Source organism: Alnus glutinosa, chromosome 8, assembly GCF_958979055.1.
Source record: "Alnus glutinosa chromosome 8, dhAlnGlut1.1, whole genome shotgun sequence".
Classification (NCBI taxonomy): Eukaryota; Viridiplantae; Streptophyta; class Magnoliopsida; order Fagales; family Betulaceae; genus Alnus; species Alnus glutinosa.
The window spans coordinates 23,497,362-23,522,346 of NC_084893.1; the positions used below are offsets into that span (position 1 = coordinate 23,497,362).

The window sequence follows — 24,985 nt, forward strand, 5'->3', positions numbered from 1 at the left end:
AGATACTTCCCAAAAATTGTTTTCATTTTATTATTTTCAGATTTTATTATATGAAATAAGAATACGAAAGTATTTGTATATTCTTTCAAGATTTTAGGTGTTTTTTTTTTTGTTAATATAAATGAACCATATATTTTATCTATTTTTTTTTATCCATATAATACAATTTATAAACCTTTTTATTTATTAAAACCGTTTTTCTTCATTTAAAGAAAAAAGAAAAAAACAAAAAAAAGGAAAAAGAAAAAAAGGAAAAACCATTGAAAATAGTGTGTTTGGACACAGTCATATGTCACTTTAAGTTGCGCTACTGATAATCTTATTCCGAATGAACCAACCCCTGCTCTGAAAGTACATTACCCAAACCACAAAATCTATCCTCTCACTCTCCGTCTCTCTCGCTCGCTCGCTACCATGTCGAGAGGAACAGACCGTCTGGTGAAGAGCTTGAAGAAGTTCGCGGATGTTCAGTTCAAGTTACTGAAAGCTCGCCATGGCCAGCAGCTCACTGACATTTTGGAGTTCCCCATAAAGCTCGTGCTCTCTCCCTTCACTCTCGCTTTCGACATTGTCGGCTCTGCTCCTCGTGGCTTCGGCGTCCCCGAGCTCATCTCCAAGCTCTCATACCTTTCTATCTTCGTGAGTTCTCGTAATATGTTGAGTTTTCATGATAAGTGCATGGTGTTGGTATGCAAAAAATTGGGAATATGGCTGTTGTTTTGGGTGCTTCTTGTCATGTTGTTAAATGGTTTGCTCTCAATCTTTTTGTGATGGGTTTTTTAAATTTTACATAGTTCAATCTAATGCGCATGTGTATGTTGGTATGCAAGAATTTTGAGAATTTAGCCTTTTGTTTTGGTTGGTTCTTGTTGTTTGGTTTAATGGGTTGCTTCACTCTTTATAAGCTGCTACACTTTCACGAAATTTAGTCAAATATGCAATTATGCATGTGTATGTTGGTATGTAACTTATGGGATTTTAGTTGTTGCGTTGGGTGGTACCTGTTATTTGAATAATTGGATAAATGGTTTGCTAGTCTTTGTGAGTTCCTAAAATTCACAAAGTTTAATTTAATGTGAATTTATGTTGGCACGCAAATTCTGGGATTTATTATCCGTTTTTGGGTGATATTAGTCATTTGGCTAAAGGGGTCACTTGAATTATGCTTGTGATTTGATCATGTGGGACTTGGGTGATATTCAAATGGTCGGATCATTTAGATATGGTCCGTGGGTTGATTGCAGGCCGTTGCTACTCTAGGGACTTATGACATCGCATTGGAGCTGGGAAAGAAAGTGGTATGTCAGAGGTACGTGCCTCTATCCCTTTGGAGATTCAGTAAATCCTTTTGTCCATCATTTCCAGTTTTGTATTCAAAATCTATAAAGTTTCTGCTGTTTTTAATAGTTTTTTAGTGCACGTGTGTGTGTGTATATATATATATATATATATATAGACTGGTTCGTCTGTGGGACAGCGAGCCAAGATCCGAATAGTATATTTCTATAGATGTTTTTGGGTTATGTTAAACTTCGACCAATTGTTTTCCTTGAACTTAACATGAACTTGAATCTGCACCTCCTTTCCCACTTTTTGACTCTCGCCACTTGGCTATGTTAGCAAAAACAATCTTGCAATGCTTGTAGAGCTAAAACAGGTCGCAATATTAGGCTCTGATAGAAGAACTATGAATTTACCAGATTGGTTTGCCTTTTGAAATGTCTATAGTCGTGCTTGAAAAACAGATATTCTGGGTAACTTTGTAGGCTGGTAAAAGTTTGATCTTGCAATGCATGTAGAGCTAAAATGGGTGGCAATGTTTCCATTGTGGTCATAAAAGTTGATTGTAAGAGTTCTGATGGTGTTTGTGGGGGGGGGGGGGGGGGGGGGGGGGGGGGAAGGGTTTTGTCATTTTTCATTTTTGTAAGTACTGAGATCAAATTATATTTTCCTTGGTGTCAACCTTTGTAGCTCTGATATAAGGCTATGCATTTAACAGATTGATTTGCCTTTTGAGATGTATATAGTTGTGCTACAAATCTGGGTAAGTTCACAGGCTGGAAAAAGTTTGATGCTTTCTTACTTAAAAGTGGTCTTGAAGTGCAGAAACTGTCGAACCTGCAATGGGTGGCAGGCATTGCGGTGTACTATGTGCAGAGGATCAGGGAGGGTGCACTACCAAGTGAAAAATTACACCTTGAAAAGGTAACCTATCAAGAATCAATTTTGAGTCCTAAGGTCACAAACCTTGTAACTATATAAGCTAAAATATTCTCAATCCCTTTATGACAAAATTAAAAAGCTTGTTAAGCTTTCTTTACAAAGCTGGATTAACCAGAAAATTTCTAGAATATAGCTCTTCGACTTTTGAACTTCATCATTATTGTCATTGCCTGTATCCATGAAACCAAGTTTTGATCAAAGTCCAACAAATGCCATATAATGTTTTGTCTCTTTGTGTAATATATTTCTCCCATGAATTCTTCTGCAGCGGAGAGAAGGCAACAGCTGAGTGTGTTGCAGATGCCATTGCCGACAATCGGGCTGAGTTGGTGCACCTTCCATCAACCATGGATCTTCATGTGCCTTTGCCATCTAAAGAATGCCCAACTTGCGATGGGACGGTAAGAAATATATTCTCAAGCATATGCACCTTTGTAAGTGGTAGTCAAGGCATATGCTTCTCAATGTATAGTTTCCCATTTTTTGACTCTGCTTTGGGCATATACTGCTCTACAATGTCGTAATATCCCAATGTTAGGTTCTGATGTTTGTGTTAAATATATATTGGTATTGCAGGGTGTAATGGGCTGTCCTGAATGCAAACACAAATTACAAGTCAGAATCTCTGCAGATGATGTGAGTTGTCTTCTGTGATACTGCTTAGGTTTTATTTAAGTGGTATCAATAATTATCTAAGGCTAGTATGCATATGGAATTGCTGCTTTTTTTCCTAGGCTAAAACTTAGCCAATTCGACTTTTGTTTTCTTCATACTTATACAGTTTTCTTTATCTGACAACAACAAATAGATGTTTAGAGCACACTCAGGATTTTACAACAACAAATAGATGTTTAGAGCACACTCAGGATTTTTAGTATCTTATGCACTCCTTTAGTAGGATTGTTGAGGCAGCAGCAAAGAGTATCCAGGACAATGAGGGTCATTGACCTGTCTCGTAGTTGCAAGGCAAAACATGGCAAAGTTAAGAGATGTACAACAAAGGATCTCTCCTGTGCAATTTGAACACATCTTTGTTAGCACGGACTCCTAATTGGAGTTTGAGATTGAATCATGAAAATTATGGTCTGCCACCAATATTGGAGAGTTAATGGGCATTTCCTCTTTTTCCTCTTTCTGACTCCACAATCCAGCCAACCTTTTTCTACTTCCTTCTGACTTGTAAACTCCTGGAGGCCAGACAAAACGATCACGAGTAGGAATCCTCAACATGACTGGAGGACATCTAGAACCAGAAGGAGCCTCTAAGAGTAGGGAAGTGGATACTCTTTTTATACTGCCTCACAATGACTGGAGGACCTCTTTTAGTTGGTGATATCGCAAGTGTGAGGGTCTATTGGAACAGAGTGGCTGTGGACTGAAGTAAAACTATGTTCTAGCATCATGGAATTTTGTGATCATTTAAATCATTGGAAAATTCTATGAAACATCAAGAGTCAAGGACAGTCCTGGCTGTGGACCTTATTTTTCGACCACCAGGACACATTAAACAAGCCAAGTATATAAGAGACTAAGTTGTAAAAAATGATGGATTTATGTTGTGGACCTGATTGTTTGACCACCCAGGCGCATTAAAGACAAGTGTATAAGAGGCTAAGTTGGGAAAAATGATGGATTTGACGATTTTGCTAGTATAATGCAGTTGGCAAAATGTTGGACCAGCATTGGCGGAGGAAAACTTATTACTTCTAGGAGTTCGTCTTGTGCATTCTTCCTGTTTACTCAGGATGGTTCCCTTCTGATGCCTTTTGATAAATTATTACGTACAATTTTTGTTTCATTGCATGTTCATGATTATGCCAAAAAGCTTCTAACCTTGGCAAAGGTGCTAGTAAAACTCTCAATGCTTGAATGATATTGCACCAACTTGGAGAAGGTGCTTTCACTTGCATATTGGGTTTGGTGCTGATTTGTGGGGGTAATTCTGCATAAGTCAGATGGTAATTGCCTGAACTGTATTTCGTCTGTTGTTGATGCTGTTGATATAAACTAGAACTTTAGACTCCACATGATCTTTTAATTTTTGCTGGGGTTTGTACTTTTAGGTCATTTAATAAACCTGGTACTGATTGCTTAATGAGTCACACTGGTGTTACCATATTATTTGCTCTTATTTCATCTATCCAATTTTAAAATGCTTCCATGCTTATATTTTCTCGCTTTTCTTGTAGATCATGGAGCCACCATGGAAGGCCTATAATGTCTTGAAAAAGATGGACTATCCTTACGAGGCTAGTATTTTACTCTGTTGTATAATATCATGATCAAATTATTGGTATTAGTGAAAGTGTATTCACAATTCTTTGGCTCTCATCTAAAATTTTTAGAGTGCTGTGTACCATTCATCTAAAATGTAAAAGTGCATGATGTAAAATCTTCATATGATATTCGATAATTTTCTGCCCTCTTGTGGAAGAAGGATTGGCCTAATTCTTTTAAAGCAGCATATCGCCTCACGAGCCTCACCTTCCACGGAGGAGCATGTTTTCCTTACAGAGAAATTAATAAAAATTTCAAGCATGCTCATTCTTTGTAACTTTGTCTTGCATTTGTCTTGTCATGCCTCTAGTAATATAAATTCTGTTTCTAGAGCTGACATAATGATCCTTATCACTCTCCCATTTTGCTAAACATTTCATTAAAATCTACTTTACTCTAGCTCTGTCTTTTCTTTTAACATCAAAACAAACGGAAGAATAAAAAAAGATTTTTGCATATGATAATAACACAGTTTTCTGTATGCCAGTAAAAGTCAAGGCCATAGTTAGCTGACTACTCTTTCTTATTTTATAAATCATCATAATATATGAATAGTTTATGTGAAATTCTTGAAGGACTTATAGACATATGCTTTAATCACATAATAAATAAGACATATATGCTTTCTCAAGACATTACGGAAGAAAATTTTCTCAAGACAAAGGATATTAGAATTGGTGCTTCCATTTTCAATACATACTCTTGATCATGGAACCTCAATGGTTGGCCTGTAATCTCACTTTTTTTTTTTTTTTTTTTAATCTTATGAACAAGTTGGTTAATAGAGGATGATAGAATTGGTGGCAATGCACCTAATATCAAGTTAGACATCTTGTTCATATCTAATATTCCATTTGTGATTTTGTTTACTGTTTCAGCATATAGTTCACAGCATGAAAGATCCCAGCATTGCTGCATTTTGGTTGATTACCTTGCCTCAGATTGTGGGTGGCTTCAACTATGATGATGATGTCAAGCAAAAAATTTGGTGGCAATACAAGGTTTTGAATGATTCTTGCTTTCTTTTTTCCCTCAGTTATTTAGGTGTAAATTACATTGTTTCTTGCCATTGAACTTTGTATTTTCCTATAGTGATTGGTTAAAAATTGGCAAAGCTATACCTAGTGGATATTTGTGTCTATACAAATCTCCACTTCTCGAATTTGAGCTGGAACGGTAGTTACTGAGTTTGCTAACATGCTGTAGGAACTTTATCCTAAAATCAAGTAGATGAAGTTGTTATCAATTATAACCTTTTTCATGGTCTTGGATGACAGCTATATAAAATAAGTGTAGTATATTTTCTTTCCTTTTGGTTTCCAGAACCTGTCATGAGGTTCATTTATTTTGGTGGTTAATGTATCCATATCAATGTATTTGTTTAGTAAAGTTGATTCACAAACACACACATTATAGCTGCATAGTCTTGTCTGGATTGTTAGGAATTGGTTTTGTACCCTTTTTTCATGTCCTAAGATTAAAGCTGATGATATGGTTGCCTCCTGCAATGATAGATACGTATGCGATGTGATTGGTGTTGGGAACCTAATCTTTTACTGAAGCTGTATATATATGTAAAGATGTTCTTTTAAATTATATACTACATGTAAACCTTTGTCTTAAAGAGCTTTATGCTCTCTTCCGTCACTCCCACCAATTTTTCTCTATAACCTATTAGTCTGCAGTTCATCTGATCTTACAGTCAATTTACATTGGTGTTTCGACCTAACTCAATTCTCCAATTATAAAAGGTGCTCTATATGCAGTTTCATTACACAATTGCACCTTTCTCATGTTGAAGAAACACTATTTTTGCATGCTTTATAGAAACTGGTGACAAACTATAATACAGGTGAGCTTTACCTGACTTTAGTAAATGTTCTGCCATTTCTTGTGAAGTCCTATATTATGACCTTTCATTTTGGGTCCCATTTTATATTGTAATCTTTATTACATCAACTAATTTGTTAAGGATGATCGCTCAAGTGCCTTCCTGTAATTATCTAATCTTTTATTGGTTTCAGGAATCCATGCAGTATGATCAGCTTCGAGATGTGGTAGCAAAGCGAATTCCAGGCTGGGAGCACTTGCAGGAAGTAAGATAGTTTTATTCCAAAATGATGCTTCTGCCTAAAAAATTTATTGAAACAGTCAGCGAACCAATGTGAATTCTGTATGTGCATTAAGATTTGTGTAGTTCCCTTTGGGGAGGGAATAAAAAGTGATGTTCATGGTTAGAATATGCTCAAAATTATATGTATAGAAACAGTGATGGTCACAGTCTGGGAGTTATTTTCATGGTACTGTTATGGAATGACAATGTCTGACCCTGAAAAGATTAGGCAATCAGCAAGGCGACTTTGTATGCAAAGGAATTATATGTTTGTAAGTGGAAATTGGATCTCAACAAAATGATTAGAGCTTGTTATAGAATCTTACTGCTCTTTCTTCCTCTCCCTCTCTTTATAAATTCAGATCTCTTCTTCCTTTCTTCTTTTTGAGTTCCCTTCAAAGCTGAAAAATGATTTTTTTTCCTTTATTTGTTAATTTTCTTCCTCCTCCTATGCCAATTAGGTCTATTCCTTTCACTTCAATTTATCACTGTTCTGCAACTTTCATATTCTCTGTCACCACCCCCTGATCTCAAAATTTTCATGAAGTACAAATATATCTGTGAACACACATTGAGATAATTAATTGATTGTCCTGTATGTTCATTCACATAAATGTTATATGGATCTTTGTGGTTTGGTGTTGATAGTTAAATTTAAGAATAAAAAAAAAAGTTAGTCATAGGCTCTAAAAGAGGCAATATTATATCTTCGTCTTTCCATTATACTCTTTTTCTCCAAAATATATGTTTATAACTGCAATCTAACACATATTCTAGATGTATACTGGCTTCTATGCAAACTCATGCTCTTTCCTGTGATGCAATTTTTGGAACATTTTTTCATTTAATATTATTTATGATCCTCAGGCCTTAATCTCTATAGATCCTGTCCGTGCTAGGGATGATCCTGTTATAGTGAAAAACATTCCCTACTACAAGGCCAAGAAAGCTTTAGAGGCAGAAGTCACGAGGCTTGATCCTCCTCCACGGCCACCAAATTGGGGTGTGCGTATTCTCTATTTTCACTTTATTTATGCTATTTCTTGCTTTTGAACATTTGTCTACATTTCAATCTTATCTTGAATTTCTATTCTGAAAAATGAAAAATAATTTGGTATGTTGGTTAGGAGGATGACTTGGCCAATGCAATTTATTTGGTAACTGATGGAGGTCATGGCACTTGGCTGAATACCTGGGGTCTTTTTAGATGGCCATAAAATGATACCTTATTTATCGGATTTTGACAAAAGCCTACCAAAACTCCAGATTTATTAAGCATCAGGCTAACCGCCAATTGTTTTTTTCTTTTGCAAAGGGGTATCCATACAAGCCTGTAATACCCCGGTCTACACTTAAAGAGAAAAAGAGAATATTATTTGCCTTGAAGGTTAAGTCGGTTCACTAAATTATTTTGGACCAATGTTTACAGGCTTGATAGGTAACGATTGGGCTTAAATTTTTTTATTGGCAAGTCCTTAAGGTGAATTTGTTTGGTGAAATATGGACTTAACGTTTTTGTTAATTAGGTTAAGGCTCTGTTTGGGATTGCGTTAAGAAATAGGACTTTTGTCGGTAGAACTTTTGTCTTAGAGCTTTATCAAAAATTTCTACTATTGAAAAGCTGTTTAGCTCTTTGGTAACTACATGTCTTAGGTGCTTTGAAGTTGTTACTGTTGTTTGGTAACAATTAACAAAACCAGAAAGTGCTTTTAGAAGTAAAACATGACAAAAAAGGACATGTAATGTTTTTTTTTTTTTTTGTTCTCTTCATTTTATAGCAACCTTTTTATATCAAAATGGTTAATATGATTTTTTTTTAAAAAGAAACTTTTAACTTGAATTATGTAGTTAATGTCCAACATTTTGTCTCTTTGGTGCCTTCAAATCCTTTTTGTAATACATGGTTGGATAAAGATGATTGATGATTTCAAATACTTCCCATAATAAAAAGTTCTTTCAATAGGGCCTTTAAATAACATTTGATAATAATTATAAAAAAGAAAATAACATTCAATAACATTGGTGCCTTCATGTATGGTACGCAATAAGTGGTGCCTTAATAAATTTTCAGTACATGACATAAATAATAGCAAAAATGCATGCCTAGTAGACTTTTTATAAGCACGACGTAGATATATACTTTGTATAATAGTCATCAACAACAATTATTGCTGCAGCTACTAGAATATAGATATCACTTACCAAAACCCCCCTTCCGTCAGTCAACCTCGTTAAAAAACTTGAAATGACTAAAATACCATAACTTTATAATCAAAATTTACAATTTTTTTTTGATAAATTAGTACCCTCGAAATTAAACAAATAAAAAAACAAGAAAAAAAAGGAAAATAAAGGAAAATAAAGGGGGTGATTGCCGGTGCCACATGGCCACCTCATAGGCCGGGGGTGGCCTTCGAGCCACCCCCAAAGGTGGCCGCGCGGTAGCCTCTGGTGGCAGCCACCTCCTTTCTTTTTCCTCCTCTCTTTTTTCTAAAAAAAAATATATATATTTTTTAACGTTTTAAATGTTTAGGTTTTATATTTTTCATATATTTTTATTTGTAGGTTTGATACTTATTTATTAAATTATTTTTTGAGGGTATTTCTGTCTTTAAACAAAATTTAACGTCTAAAAATATAATATTCCATCCGATTTAACGAGATTTCTTAATGGCAGGGGATTTTGGTAAGTAAATGGTAGTTCGATGCGGTCGGGTGGTAAAAGTGTCAGTTCATGGGGGTATATTGACAGAGTCTAGTAGTTCATGGGGGAAAAAATGTAATTACCCCTAAAGAAAATGATTTAAAATTGTGAAAAATAAAGAATTTAGTGTTTCCGTCTAATGCATGGAGTTGGTAGTTAGTCACTTGAGTTTTCGTAATCAAATTAGAAGGAAAAAGAAGAAGAAGAAAACCCATGATCACAGCCATTGCTTGAAAGAATTACTAGGTTAATCACATGAGCTTGTGATAAATGAGGAAAGGGGGGGTTTAGGGGAATTTGTCCATTCGTGATAAATTGGTGTTGCAACGAATGTTTTGCTAATTAGAGGATTTACATGATTGTAGGTTTTGATGACAACCGTTGAGATTAAAAAAAGAAAAGAAAAAAAAATTTAATTTGTAAGCTTCCAAGGTAAGTGGGTTTTGGTTAAAAACAGAATTTTTATTTCTAAAAATTAAATTATATTCATGCAATAGGTGAATTATGAGGTTATTGAAGTTTTATGCCTATAAAATGTGTGAACCTGAGCGTATGAGATGAATTGCCAAGTTATTGTGTTATTTGACATGCTAAGTTTTATATTACTTAGCCGAGATTTTAGAGTGTGAAGTTGCTCATTTGCCTGTGATGTATCTGGGTCTTCCATTGGGGGCTCCCTACAAGTCTATTCGTATCTGGGATGGAGTTATTGAGAAGGTTGAAAAACGGTTGGCTAGTTGGAAAAGGTTATACCTCTCTAAGGGAGGGAGAGTGACCCTTATCAAGAGTACGCTCTCTAACTTGCCTACGTACTACATTTCTTTGTTCCCTTTACCGGTGAGTGTTGCTTCTCGCATTGAGAAGTTGCAACGCGATTTTCTTTGGGGTGGAATGGGTGATGATTTTAAATACCATTTGGTGAGTTGGGAGAAGGTTTGTACTCCTATTTCGAAGGGGGGATTGGGCATTAGGAAGTTGGTTCAGTTCAATCGAGCATTGCTAGGTAAATGGTTATGGCGCTATGGCATGGATAGAGATGCTTGGTGGAGAGTCGCGGTGGATTCCAAATATGGAAGTTTGTGGGGTGGGTGGTGCTCCCGACAGGTGACTGGGGCGTTTGGAGTAGGGTTGTGGAAGTTTATAAGGAAAGGATTGGAGAATTTCTCCAAATTCCTTAGATTCGAGGTGGGGGATGGGAGCAGGATTAGATTTTGGCATGACTTGTGGTGTGGAGATTCGATACTGAAAGAAGTGTTCCCTGATCTCTTTGGCATTGCTCGGGTGAAGGATGCGTCAGTGGCTGATAATTTGGAGAGTTTGGGTGGGTCCATTCATTGGAATGTGAGCTTTGTTAGAGAGGCTCATGATTGGGAAGTCGATGTTTTTGCCTCTTTCTTCCAGGTACTGGGCGCTACCAAGGTGAACCTTGAGAGGGCTGATTGTCTCAAATGGGTCCCGTCCAAGAAAGGTGTGTTCGGGGTGAAGTCATATTTTGGTTCTATGATGGGTTCTAGAGGAACGTGGTTCCCATGGAAGTGTGTGTGGCGGTCTCAGGCTCCCCCGAGGGCAGCCTTCTTCACTTGGTCTGCAGCTCTAGGCAGAATTCTTACCTTGGACAATCTTAGGAAGAGGCACATTATTATTGTGGATAGATGCTGTCTTTGCAAGAGGGATGGGGAATCAGTGGACCATATCCTTCTGCATTGCGATCTAGCCTCTTCTCTTTGGAACAACATTTTCTCCCGCTTTGGTATTTCGTGGGTCATGCCTAGGAGTGTGCTTGACTTAGTTGCTTGTTGGTGGAAATCTGGGAGATCTGGGAGCGCTACTACATGGAAGATGGTGCCTATTTGCCTTTTTTGGTGTATTTGGAGAGAGAGAAACCTTAGGCATTTTGAGAACCTAGAGAGCTCCCTAGAGGAGGTGCTAGAGTTTTTTCTCCATACCTTGTATGTCTGGTCGATGGCTTATCTGTACCCTTTATCTATCAGCTTTGCTGAATTTCTTGTTTCTTTTTCGCTTTCTAGTTAGGTGTTTCCTGTTGTATACTTTTAGTGTACGTAGGGGCGCCTTACGCTTTCAATAAAACTATCATTACTTATCAAAAAAAAAAAGTTTTATATTACTTGAAATGAAATAAATTGTTAAGTTACTATATTATTTCCTATGAAATTAAGTGTTAAGTTTAACATGATATGTCCCATGAAATAATTTGCTAGTTTAAATGGGATTGGAAATGATAAAGGGTAGAAGGGAGCTTCTAAATTTAGAATGCTCCATCAACTACAATGCTAAGGGTATATCCTTTAGGCGGGGGGAAGGCAAGTCTCACGTCTTCTAGCGTTGAGTGCCTCGGGGGGTTTTGGGCTTTGCTGTTTTGTGGGTCTTGGGTTTGAGGATTCATTGGGTTTTGGATTTGAGGGCTTGGGTTTCTTGCTCATTTGGAGTCTCTTGTGTATACTGCCTGTGTACTTAGGAGCGTCTTATGTTTTTTAATATATTATTACTTTATCAAAAAAATGGGATTGGAAATGAGTAAATTACCATGTGGTATATTCTATGGTATATGGATTAATTAAGCTTGGTTTTGATGTTAAAGGTTTTACCAAGTTTTAATAGATATTATTTGATATGTATAGGAACCTTAAGGTTTTATTTGAAAGTTACTCGATAATTGAGAAGGGTTTTATAAGGAGAAAGGCCATGCATAAAAATGTTGTGAAAAGCTATGTGAAAAAGTTTGATTAAAGAATGCATGCACAATATTTTTATGAATGTTTTTATGGCTTTAACCCCATGGCACCCATGTGAATGTTATGAACATTAATGGTACCGTATGAGAAATGAATGATGGATAGCCGGTGCAACTGCACTGAAGGCCATTTAAGAAGGTGTGGGCTATCAACAAGTGGTTTGTTTTAGTGTACACCCATGGTGAAGGATATTTGAAAAGCCATGATTAATTAGTGAAGTTCACACTTTAAGACGACTACCTTGTATGGCCACAGGCTCAGTCATAGAGGTCCCTCGGGACACACCAACTTTAATCATGTGGGTGTAATATATGATAACCAAGGGGAAAAAGGTTACCTAAGTTGCAAGGATTACAAAGAATTTAAGAAGGTTTTTCAAAAATCTCTTTAGAAAAGATCCCAGAACATGTTTAAAGGAAAGGATATTAATTAAATTATTTTTAAAAAGGTAAAGGTTTAAGCGAAGCTAATTTTTCAAATTGATTTCAAAAAGGGTTTCAATTTCTACTACACTTCTTCAAAGGAGCGGCTTAATTCACACACTGTTGTTAACCTTGTTGAGCTGTGGACTTACCTTTCCACCTGTAATTTTTTATAGAGACTGAGGAGGGTGCTGCCCAGCAGGATTAGGGGTAGACCTTGATAGGATTTCATTTTAACGTCTTTCTGGCAGACAACTGTCTTATATTCGAAATTCATATATAGTGGTTGATAACATTTGTCTACTGCTTTTGCATATAATTGAGTGACGTGTGATTAACTTGCTAGGGCTTTTATATATTGGTTCGTAGTTTAATATCACTTGTTCTCTCTCTATCTTTCTCTCTCCCTTGGTCAAATGTTCCTTGTTCTTTGAATATGAAAATGCCATGGTTGCTACAATTTATCTGATCTACTTTTGGATTTTATAAATTGGTCCTTGACTTAATAGTATTTTGTTTTCTCCCTCCCTCTCTTGGTTGAACATTCCATGTTCTCTTTAAATATGAATTGTGTAACAGAGAAGAAAAGAGAAGGGCATATGGGCAAAATTTTTCTTTGTATGCATTAAACATGAGGGATGTAGTTTGAATAGCTTTGAACTAACTGCAAAGCTTTGTAGGAGTTGGATCTTCCGTTGAATGCATCATCTTGGAGTGAGGAAGATCTCAAAGATCCAGAGAAATTATATGAGATGACTGTTCTTCTTAATGCGCAAAGAGAAATTTCTGATAAAATCTTGGATGTGCAGTGGGAAGCTAAATGGCGTCAGGAAAAGGTTAGTAGGTTCTGAGTTTTATGTGGGCTAGAGTGTGAATTGGTTTTTAATGTTTGGCAAACGTTTGACATGTTGACAACATTTTTTGTTCTTGGAAATGAAGTATGAAATCTAATAATCTCAAATTAAGGTAAGCTACTTGGGAATATGATTCTTTGCATGTACAAGCTATGTGCATAGAAGCCAAGCCACTATGCAAACCTACTCTAGTGGTGGCCATGTCTCCACCTATAAATGAATGTGCCTTGAACTTTTGGTACAACATTTTTTGTTTTGATGAATAATAATTTATCAAAAGAAAAAGGCAAAGTTCTCATAAACGAAAAGTATACAAGAGAGACATAAATTGGTCTGAAATCTAAAAAGTTAACAAGATCTAAAGATTCGAGGAGGGGATATTAGGAACATAGATTACAGCCCAATCTAAGAGAGATCTCAAAAAAGAGGATTTTAAATAGAGCATGTTGGACTCGCAGTCCTCAAAGAGGCGCTGATTCTTTTTTCTCCAAATGCTTCTCATTAAAGACGTTAGAATAACTTTCCAAATAGCCTCTTTGGAATGTCCCTGCCCTTGGTACAACATTCCAATGCTAACACCCGTGGCTAATTTGACTTCTTCAACTGAACATATTAAGAAAAATCGACTTCATTTCCTTCCTTCCTCAATTCTTCGAATGTCTGTGATGTGGAATGATAAGTTTATTGTATTCTCATTAAGTTTTAATATTGTTACTGTCAAGAGGGGAGGTAATAGGGCTGGCCGTTTTCTGGAGGTGGCGGTTCAAGGTGAGGGGGCCGGAGAGGGTTTATCATGCTGTCAGAAGGCCGTGAAGGGCGAGGATGGGGTAGATTCTCCAGGGAACTGAGCAATGTTTTGGATTTTTTGGAAGCCATGAAAGGTCCTCCCTTTTCCGGCCCTGGTTCTGGGGTGGAGCTGTCTTCTGAACCTTCGACGAAGAAGGCTCCTTCACAGAATCCGTTTCAACAGTTGGGTGTAGACGATGGAGAGGGAGACGGTAGCCATTCCATCAAAAGCTGTTGAGGATGGGGGTAGGGTGGTTTAGAGCAAGAAGAAGGCATTGCCCTCTCTCCTGTGGGTGTGGAAGGGAAAATTCAAGAAGGTTTTAGGGGAATTGGACTGGATCATGGCTTCATTTTGTGCTGGACTGGTAAGGTTTGGGCTGCAGTTTGGGCTGGGTCTCGCGCGCAAGCTCGTTACCATCCGCAAGCATTGCTGGGCTGTTTTCAAATGGACTTGTAAGCCCAATCCCAACATCAGGGATGGGTCTGAGCTGAAGGAGCTGTTAGATGAGTTGCTGGAGCTTTCAGATCAGGTTCTGAGAACACCGGAGGCGTCGACGTAGGATCTGCTGGAGGTGTCTCTGATGGTAGGTGTAATTCCGGTAAATCTGGAGGGGACTTCGAATGGGCCTAGTCCGTTCAGGTCCGATGGTATCGATGGAGCCACCTCGTCCTCGGTTTTCATCCAGACAATGTCAGAATCTTAGGTCTCGGTCCTTCCTTCCATAGTTACGGCGAGACTCAATGAAGGGGATACGCATACCGGGTGTAAGTACTTTCCGGCGAGGCTTTATTAATTCTCAGCAACTGGTAGTTATGGGTAAAGCCCTAGGTATGGCTTCTTCCCCTTCTGTCCACTCGAATTTTTTTGGGTTGGTTCTAGAAGCTACGGACCCAAGCAAGGCCGTAGATACCTCCCCATCCTTAGCTGGGACTTCTAACACAGTGCAAGCGGAGGTTGTGTATACCCCTCGGAATGTAAAGGGTAAACTGGAGATTCAAAACTTGGATTGCTCCATCAACTATGATGCAAAGGGCGCATCCAATAGGCGGGGGAAAGGCAAATCTCAAGCTGTTTAGCGTTGAGGGCTTTGGGTTTTTTGGGGGGGGGGGCTTTGATGTTTTGTGGGGTTTGGGTTTGAGGGTTTGTCGGGTTTTGGGTTTGTGGGGCTTGGGTTGGAGGGCTTGGGTTTTCTACTTGTTTTGGAGCCTCTTGTGTATACTACTCGTGTATTCAAGGCGCCTTTCGCTTTTAATAAATTATTGCTCATAAAAAAAAAAGTCTTAATGTTGTTACTGTAGAACTATAGGGATGTCGCATTAGTTAAGCATTTAACCGATAACTGATGGCCTCCTGGCCTAGTGGTATGAGTTCGGTACAGAGAGACCTCAGATGGAGAAGTTCTGGAATCTGGAGCTCCTTGGGTGTTAGTGACATTAGTCAGTCAATCATTCACTGCATAGGTTTTGTAGGGTTTGGGATCTATTGGTAACTATCTCGGTTTCATATATTGATTTCTATAGAATCTTTGAAAAAGACTTTCTTTCATAAGAAAGAAAAGACTTTGGGATCTATTGATGACAAAAAAACCGTGAAGATTTGCTGAAAAAGGAAAAAAGAAAAGAAAAGAAAAGGAAACCAAGTTGACAAAAATGCATACCTGTACAAATGCTACATGGCACATGCAGTAACTTGCTTTTCCCATGTTTTTCCTGAAGTCCACTGAAAATGAATTTTCCAGTTACTGTGGCTATATGCATGATACCTATAATTTGACTCTTTTTTTTTTTTTTTTCTTAAAGAAAGATAACATTTATTTCATAGTTATAATAGTCATAAATCATCTATTTTTGTGCAATGATCTTATATACTGATCGTTATTTCCAGTTAAATGAGATGTTAGAGGAGAAGGTGCGGCCGTATATTCAGAACATTGACAATGAGGTCCTCTCTAAACCTATTGTCTTACGATCACAAAATCAGGAGCAGAAGGTTTTCTCTCGTCTTTCCTTTTCACTTGCTATTTACTTATTTTGGTTATTATCTCTAGCTGAGCATAGAAAGAAAAACAAATCAGAAAACCTTGGAAAATGAAATTTTTATTTTGCTTCCAAATTGGCCACTTAAAATCCCTTTTGCCATTTCTTGAATGATTCATGTGGTGCTTCAAAAATATATGTTGGTAATGATTTTATTTTGTACTCCTTAATTATGATACTTCTTCTGCACTGAAGATGCTCTATATTATTAGCCAGTCACATTCGAAGTAAAAAACTGTTCATGCTTTGAAAACTGGCTCATCATCTTTAACTCTAGTTGATCGGTCTGCCTTTATTGTACCACGTTGTCGTTATATAGCATATATGGCATTCTAAATTTCCTTCCTGAACTGATGCCCAAATGATCTGATGTCCATGTAGACAGTAGGGCAAAGATTTGACTTGATTTGTATGATTGAAATCATTGATGGAAGTTATGAAAGACTATGCACTAAGTGCAGGCAATGTTCATGTTCTGTGGATGATCCCTCCTTTTGTTCAATGTGTTACTGAGTTCGGATTCATGCTTGTCCCTGTATCTTTACCTCAAAACTGAGAGCACTATAGTGGCAATTTTATGGTTGACAATCTGTACTTTGAATAGATCCATCAACTACCATCCTACAACTTGCAAATATGAACGTATTAATTCAAGTAATCTTTGGGGACTCACTCATGTTGATATATTGTTGCAGAGGACCCGGCACCGGAGATGGTGGTTCTTTTGATCAAGTGTAAACCATTTTTGTATCTGGGTGACCATGGAAACGCTTTGGTTTTCTTTCGTGGTGATAATATTTTTTGGTTTCCTCATGGGATGTTTATTTTTCCCCTTATTATTACTCACGACTTCATCTCTACCCTTTTGGGGCCGCTGGAAATACTGTTTTTATGTAATGAGTCTGTGTCTCTCTAGTCTCTCTCCCCCCCTTATTTATATACAGGTATTATTGCCAAATATTAGAATCTTCACTTGTAAATTTATCAAAACCAAGAACAGGTGAAGGTGAAATTAGGGTTTTATTATTTGGCCCACAGATTTTCTGATTTTTCTTTCGGTATTTTTGGGACTTTGAGCAGTGTACACAGGCGGCTCCTAGCAAAGCCTGCCCCACCCCATTATTGACTCAAGTTGACCCAAGCCCAATAATAGAAAATGATAGACTTAATCATTTAAATTATATTCTAATACTCTTTTTAATGCGTGGGCTCAGTCTAAGGTGTACCTCGTGATTTTTTTTTTTTTTGGAGAAATTTACTTATAATTTTTGATTTTTCATCACTTATAAAAAAAATACCCCAATTTTAGAAAGTGTCAATTTACTGAATTTAGGGTATTTATCTTTCAATTTTTATTATTTTTTTAATTTCTATCTTCTGTTAAATTTTTCCGTTAAAATCCTATACCTTATAAGCTCAAAAGGGCACTAATGAATTTGGAAAAAAGAAAAGCAGTCAGCAGTGCAAATATATATATATATATATATATATTGGTCCATTGCTAAAGACGAAAGACCTTTTAGAAATTTTAAATATGTAGTAATGCCTTCGATTATCTAATTAATTCATGCTGAAATATCCAAGTCTCCAAAACATATTAATAAGGACCTTCGATCCCATTCTTGTGGAAGGAATCAAAATGGGACCGAATCAATTGCGATCTTGGAAGATAGAACATGTGAAGCGGGATGCGAAAAAGACCACTCATACCATAGCTAAAAAGGCTATTTTGGGTGTCATAGATAAAATTTGGGTTAAAAAAATTCTAACTTGTATATGTGATATTGTATCTAGGGAGCTTTTTGCTCTTAGTGATTGAAGTTTTTCAATAAAGATTTTATTACTATAAAAAAAAAAAATTGAATTAATTGTCCTTTCTTCATAATTATTACTTCTTTTCTGATCCTTTCTTCATAATGATTAGAAAGTAAAGAAAATTTTCTTCTTCATTAGTCTTCGAAATTTGTAAGCATGAACTTGTCAACATATCATTTATTTATTTATTTGAATAATTAGTGTTTTACTTTAATTATTTATATTTAGTGCAGTTTTTATTCCTATGTAATATTAATTAAACGGCTTCGTACGTTCTCTAGTTGCATTACATAGGGCGTTTATTTATTTATTTCATCTTAAAGGCATAATTGTAATTTCTTGTTATTTATATTATAAATTTGAGAAGAAGTGAAGAAATATCTTGTTATTTCTATTAATTATGTACTTTCGAGATTATTCTTCACAAATCTCTCTCTCTCTCTCTCTCTCTCTCTCTTATCTTTGAAGGCCTCTTTGCTACTTCTTTCACGTAACCTTCGTCACTAGCCCAGGATGCCCTGATTGCATGCTATTGGTGGGTCTAATGAGTGTTAATTACGAGTCGGTCCATCTTTAGGATCAGGACAAATTGTAATTTCTTGTTATTTATATTATAAATTTGAGAAGAAGTGAAGAAAGATCTTCTTGTTTCTATCATACTTTCGAGACCCTTCTTCACAAATCTCTATCTGATCGAGAAAGAATAAGAAAAATAATCAACTTTTGTCTTTGACGTAATCTTCGTCACTAGCCGAGGATGCCCTAGATGATTGCTCTCATAATAGGATCATCTCAATTTCAAATGAAATGAATACTATTTATTTTATGATCAGAATTCAAAGTTGAGAGATTAAGGGGAGTTTTATGCAGGCTTGCTTTGAGTTCTGTTGTGTATCATTTATGGAAAGCTAGAAATGAGATTAGGCACCAAGGGAGGCCAAAGACGGAGGAACAATTGCTGAGATCGATTTATTGGGAAATCCAATCTCATATTTCAGGAAAAGGCAGATTCCCGAAGACCAAGGAAAACTTTGTCCTCTGTTTAAACTGGAATATCCCTTTTGCTGTTTTGGTTTAGGTGTTTTCTGGTTTTTGATGGTCTTTTTGTTGTTCTTTGCATTTGGCTGTGAGCTTTGTTTGCTCTGGTTGTGTGTTTAGGTTCTGTTGAGAACTTTTCTTTGTAAGAAGTTGCTTGTTGGTGCTATAAAATTTCTCTTATTCATCAAAAAAGAATTTAAAGTTGATACATTTAATGTTGTTCATGATTTCATAGAATTATTTAAATTTTTAAAAGACGTGCCAACATTGATTTCATATACACTGTTAGATACACCAACTTTAACTTTTGACTTATTCTTACTCGTGGTGGGTCTATCAGTGTTACGAGTCCGTACTCCATCTTTAGGACAAATTGTGCTATATATATAGTGGTCAGCCACGTAATTAACGAGGCTTTCTCACATGCATTAGCTCCATGTACGTATTATGATCATTTACAATTATTTGTCATAATTTGAGAGAATTCGAGCAGGTGATTATGAGAGAGCACTTATGGAACCCACCTGACCAAATAAAAATTAGGCTGTCTAACCACTTATTTGGTCAGGTGGGTCCCATAAGTGTTCTCTCACGATCACCTGCTTGAATTCTCTCAAATTCAGACAAATAATTGTAGCACCAATGATTGAGCGAAATATCTAATTAATGAAGATAATTAAGGTGGGTGTGCATGTATGCTGGTGGATCAACATTTATTGGTTTAAGGTTTTTAGGTTAATTAAATAAGGTAGTGCCCATAGGAAGAGATTCCTTAACATTTTAGGTAGGGCCGGAAATGGAATGCAGTTCGATATTATTAATATATGGTGATCATAGAAGAATCCCATGCAGCTCTGGTAAAGAGGAGATTTGTTGGAATATATACTCACATATGGGTGCATGGGTGTGATTAGTTAATTTTGGTACAATTGATAGAGCTTTGCATCGAATATTAACGACAAAAGTAAGTGATTGATATGATATTCTTTTTCCTTTTTTTTCCAATTCAATTGATATGATATTCTTAGATCCAAATTAATTAGTCACTTGAATTAAACTTTGTTAATGTAAAGTCTCTTAATTAATATATTGTGTTAAACCCTCACGAATGATTGATTCTCAACAAAATCATTGCAAGGGCATGAGAAGTTCAAAAGAAATGTTTCAAGAATCCCATTGTACGTGAAGAAAATGTATGATTCCATAATAGATTGATATATATTCTTGATCACAATTCTCCTATAAATATGAGTTTTATGTGTTGTAAACATCATCAAGAATAAGAGCACAATTCCTAGGAATAAGCCTTTAACTTAGATTCTTATCTTCTTCATGTTTCCGACAGTGTCTCCCTCTCAAGATTCCTCACCCCCATTCAACGGTGGCACCTCCACTAGGAGAGCCGTGGATGCCATGATCACTCGAGTGGCGGTAAGCATAAACACAAAATTATGCTAAATATATATACGCAGCAAATAATAAAGAGTGCTTTATGATTAATTATTGGCCTCCAGCCATCTTTAATTTGCTCAAGTGAAATCTGAACACTACAAAAAAAAAAAATGGAATTATTGACGGTTATTTTATAGATGGTTTTAAAAATCGTTTATAAAAATAATAATAATTTATGGACGTTTAAAACCGTCTATAAAAATGGAATTATTGACGGTTTTTTTTACAGATGGTTTGAGTCAAACCGTCTGGAATTGCGGACGATTTATCCCAAACCGTCCCGAACCCTAATTAGCGAAGCATTTTCCTGGACGGTTTTAAACCGTCTGAACTTTTTTCTAGACGGTTTTTTTCAATTTCCGGACGGTTTCAAACCGTCCAGAATTGCCAAATTTTTTGTAGTGGAAACAAAACCTTCAGAATTACAATATAATTAATAGAGAGGTATCTTCTTATTTATGCTTACTGAATGTTTATTAATAAAATACACAAGCTTTATATTTATAGCTAGGTTGATTCTATTATGTAATTTATTGTGAATAAATTATATATATACACACGTGGCATATAGTTGATATAAGATTTTCTTGCATAAAGAACTAAAAAATCTCTCTATTATCTAAAAAAAAAAAAAAAAAAAGAAAATCTCTCTATCGTCTTGCCGACATTATAATAAGTTGACAAAGTCGTCTCTAAACTCTCTCACCTGAACGGTCATCATATTCATGAAAATGAAAGAAAACGACAGAAATACGACACTCTATACAACATGTCAACATGCACCGATGATCATATATAGGTCGATCGATCGGCTTCCTCTGCCTTGATCGATGATCATCCTCGATCTATATGCCGCCGGAGACACGGTAACGACACTTTTGATGGGACACCAACATGTGGTAGATATTTGCCGCTCAAATGAAGCTGGGCCATGCAGAGTGTCGTGATTTGGACGTACGAGATACGTGGAAAGAAAATGTACGTTGTAGAAGTTCCTATTGTTTGTCGTTAATTAGCTGCGGATTGTACACGGTGAAGCCTTATCCCTATATATATATATATATATTTGACTAATCGGTCGTGTCGGCTGCCAAGCTTTTTGATCACCCACGTGAGTCTAAATAAGGTTGCATGTCACTTTTCTATTGGGTTAATAATTAATAAAAAGTAATCCGATCCACTTTTTTAATTTTTAATTTTTTTATTGGCCCAAATTTATCTTTTTTTAATTAGTCGATATTAAAAATTGTTTCTTTGGTAATAACTATAATTAATTATCTCAAAGTTAAAGTTCATAAAAAGAGATAAAATTAAGTATTTTAATTTATATTTTAACGCTTCCGTTATGTGTAGGTTTAAAGTTTCTTTAATAGGTGAGGCCAAACACGTAAAATATTTAATTAAAATAATGATTAATTGATGAAATTAGAGTTCGAACTGATCAAGACTTCTGCTTGTTTACTTATTTTAAAAATTTAAATTAATACAAAAATATGAATTTAATAATTTTAATTTATATTCTAACAATTAATCATATGATTAATGTCGATATAGTTGAGGAATATATAGGGCATCAATTGATTGCGGAGCCATAGCCGTGGAACACGTGGACAAAGGGAATCTGAAAATACAAGTAGATATGCTTTTGCATTCGGAACAAAGCTCCTCTAGGTCCACGTACGTGTCGATAAAGCATACTTTCATGCCATGAGCATCTCTATTATGGCTCAGGTGGCCCCACTTTGGCATAAGATTTGGTACCAGAAAATTTTTTTTATAAGGCTCAGAAATTTAATACGAACTCAATACAAAAATTAGTAACTATAGTTAAAATATTTAATTTTTTTAATTAAATGAGTTGGATTATGATTGACTTATATAGTATTATATTAATGTCTCGACACGATCTGAGCTCAACATGCAACATAAAGGCTGTCGATTAATTTTTAACACGATTTACAAATTCGACATGAGTTAACACAAAATTTGTTGGTTAAAATTGATGGGTCTAACCTATTTAATTAAATAAATCAGACTAAAATTAATTTATATAGTCTTATATTCATTATTCGATACTATCTAAATTTGTCACACGATGCTCAAGAACATGATGCTGCATGATGGAGCAGTGTCTGTCGTGGTTTTTTGGCAAAAAAGTAGACCAATTAGCAATTATATATACGCACTGGAAGAAGAGAAAAAAAGCTTTCACCTTCGGAAAACGGACAAGACAACTTTATCCAAAAAGAAATTAATCTTTTATACTTTTATGGGCTGGAAATTTGAAAGTAAGTTAACGTATGCACGTAATGTCAATTGCATCATTTTCGTACGTCAAATTATATTTGGTCATGCACGTCGTGGCATAATTATTGATCACTTTTTCATTTTTTAATTTCTTTTATTAAAAAAAAATACAAAATCATGTAAATGGGTTGAGATATAATTTTGTAATTTCTTTCTTTTTTTTTTTTTTTTAAAAAAATAATAATAAAAAAATAGCCAATAATTGTGTCATATGGAGTGACAAAATATCATTTATCTTTTGTTATTAAAAAAACAAGAGGATGCCATGGCCACCCATATATACACGCACAGTACGCAGTTTCAATAATGGAGAAAGGGAACCACGTTTTTTCGTGAGAGAGATTTTTGACTTCCCCACCGACAAATATGCATGCCTTTTGACACTCACGGAATGACCCTAGGTAAATGATTTAATTTCAAGTACGAATAAGGATATAAATTTTTTAAAACAGTTGTGCATGTATTAGGATGAAAGTTTGATTTTCGGAATGAGAATTATGAATTTTATTAATATTAATTATTTTGAGTCTTATTGATGTTTTAATAGGGCTGTATCAGGCTATGGTTTAGTCAGATTGAAGGAAACACATGTTATTTTCACAGTCTAGGTCCTTCTTGTGTGACTAGCTTCCAATGGGTCGTAAATGTTACTATAGTCACGTTTAAGTAAAATAGCTACGGTTGGTCTCATTTACCTGAATTTTTTGAAAGAAAAAAAAAAAAGGGTATAAATTTTCACGAGTTGGGTTGTAAGAAATATTTTAATTTAATCTTTAAAAATATTATGTATCCGTTGAACATGTGAGAATCACATAACAGTTTTAAAAATATTTCTCTAATCTAATTTATAAAAAACTTATGACCATCGCTTAATATGTCAGTTCAATGAATAGCAGCACCTAAGAGCATTTCCTAACAAGTTCTCCATTGCAAAGTTTTCACCGAAGTATTGAGAATATCTTCAAAAAGTAAAGTTATCAAACTCTCTATTCTTTTTCCAACTTAGCTCTCTAAATTTGGCTCACAAATTCTTTTAGCCATTGAGTTTTTTAATATTAATTATTTTCGCTAAAACCTCTTTCCGCCTTCACTTTTCCTTGCTTTTCTTTCATCTCTTCATTTTTCCTATCAAACGGGCCACCCACTTCATATTTGGCACGATTGATTTACAAAAAAGGTGGGTCTCTTACTTTCTTGTTTCTTCTTCTTCTTTTTTATTATTATTATTACTATTTTTCAATTTCAATATCACCCCTTCATTAATTACAGTTACATATCACCACTGTATTCATATTTTGTCTCTTCAAAATTAATGTGACTCTTAAAATCATAATTGAATTTATGATAATCACTATTGAATTTTAATCTAATGATAATTTTAATAACCACATCAATTTTAAAAAGACAAAAAAAAAAGAAAAAGACATGAGGGCGATAGTATTCATGTTAATATTTGGTGCTCGTGAAAATTAGTTAGGTTAGGTAAAAATTGAAGTAAACTTTATAGAGGTCATTGGATGCTCTAACAGTGTGAACATATATATCCTGTATCCACATGAACTTTTGTAGCCGTTTTAGTGGGACAATGTATTTAATGGGACTTTGGACCTTCCAGGAAACTGACCGTTAAATTAATGCATGCAAACATAAATTGCAGACTTTTGAATGAGGGAGAGGGGCAGAGGGCTGCCCTCGTTGAATTTTTAATAATCACTTGTCCTGGGAAAAGCCTTTCCAGATTGAAAATATATGTATATAATTTTTACACATTTTTAAAATAATTAAAAGTCACATGTTTTTTTATTCTTTGTTTGTTTTTTTCTAAAATTTTATAAACGAGAGTATTTTGATATTTTTACTTTTTTGGTTAAGATTTAACAAAAAATCTTAACATAAGGGGATAATTGAAAGAGGTTGGTACATCCGATACATCAGGACACGGCAAGAGTCATGATAATTCGGAGGTAAGTGAAGTTTTTTTTTCTTTTCTTTTCTTTTCTTTAAGCTGTCCTTTACAATATTTTATTTGATGATTGGACATAAATTTTCTACAGACTGATTTGTAGAAAATTTTATATAACCCACATATAAGATTAACATGTGTCTCTTACCATGTGAGAAGCACATACTATTAAAACATATCACTCTTATACGTAGGTTATAAGAAATTTTCCACAAATCGATTTATAATAAATTTTTGCCAA

The 24,985-nt window shown here is 35.4% G+C and overlaps 1 protein-coding gene across 1 annotated transcript; it reads left to right on the forward strand.

Moving 5' to 3' along the window:
- Nucleotides 1–357: 357 nt before the first annotated feature.
- LOC133876558 (uncharacterized) lies at nucleotides 358–17,204 on the forward strand. The gene is made up of 12 exons (XM_062314864.1): nucleotides 358–639; nucleotides 1,245–1,309; nucleotides 2,107–2,205; nucleotides 2,492–2,624; nucleotides 2,800–2,859; nucleotides 4,413–4,472; nucleotides 5,379–5,501; nucleotides 6,525–6,596; nucleotides 7,481–7,618; nucleotides 13,173–13,328; nucleotides 16,018–16,122; nucleotides 16,865–17,204. The coding sequence occupies exons 1-12, from the start codon at nucleotides 415–417 to the stop codon at nucleotides 16,895–16,897; spliced, it is 1,269 nt and encodes a 422-aa protein (XP_062170848.1). The 5' UTR covers nucleotides 358–414; the 3' UTR covers nucleotides 16,898–17,204.
- Nucleotides 17,205–24,985: the final 7,781 nt, after the last annotated feature.

Bases quoted from the DNA above. Each gene is read 5' to 3' on its own strand.
- LOC133876558 (XM_062314864.1), top strand. From the start codon at position 415: ATGTCGAGAGGAACAGACCGTCTGGTGAAGAGCTTGAAGAAGTTCGCG. The intron at 640-1,244 runs GTGAGTTCTCGT...GGTTGATTGCAG, and splicing joins TCTCATACCTTTCTATCTTC to GCCGTTGCTACTCTAGGGAC. The intron at 13,329-16,017 runs GTTAGTAGGTTC...CGTTATTTCCAG, and splicing joins CTAAATGGCGTCAGGAAAAG to TTAAATGAGATGTTAGAGGA.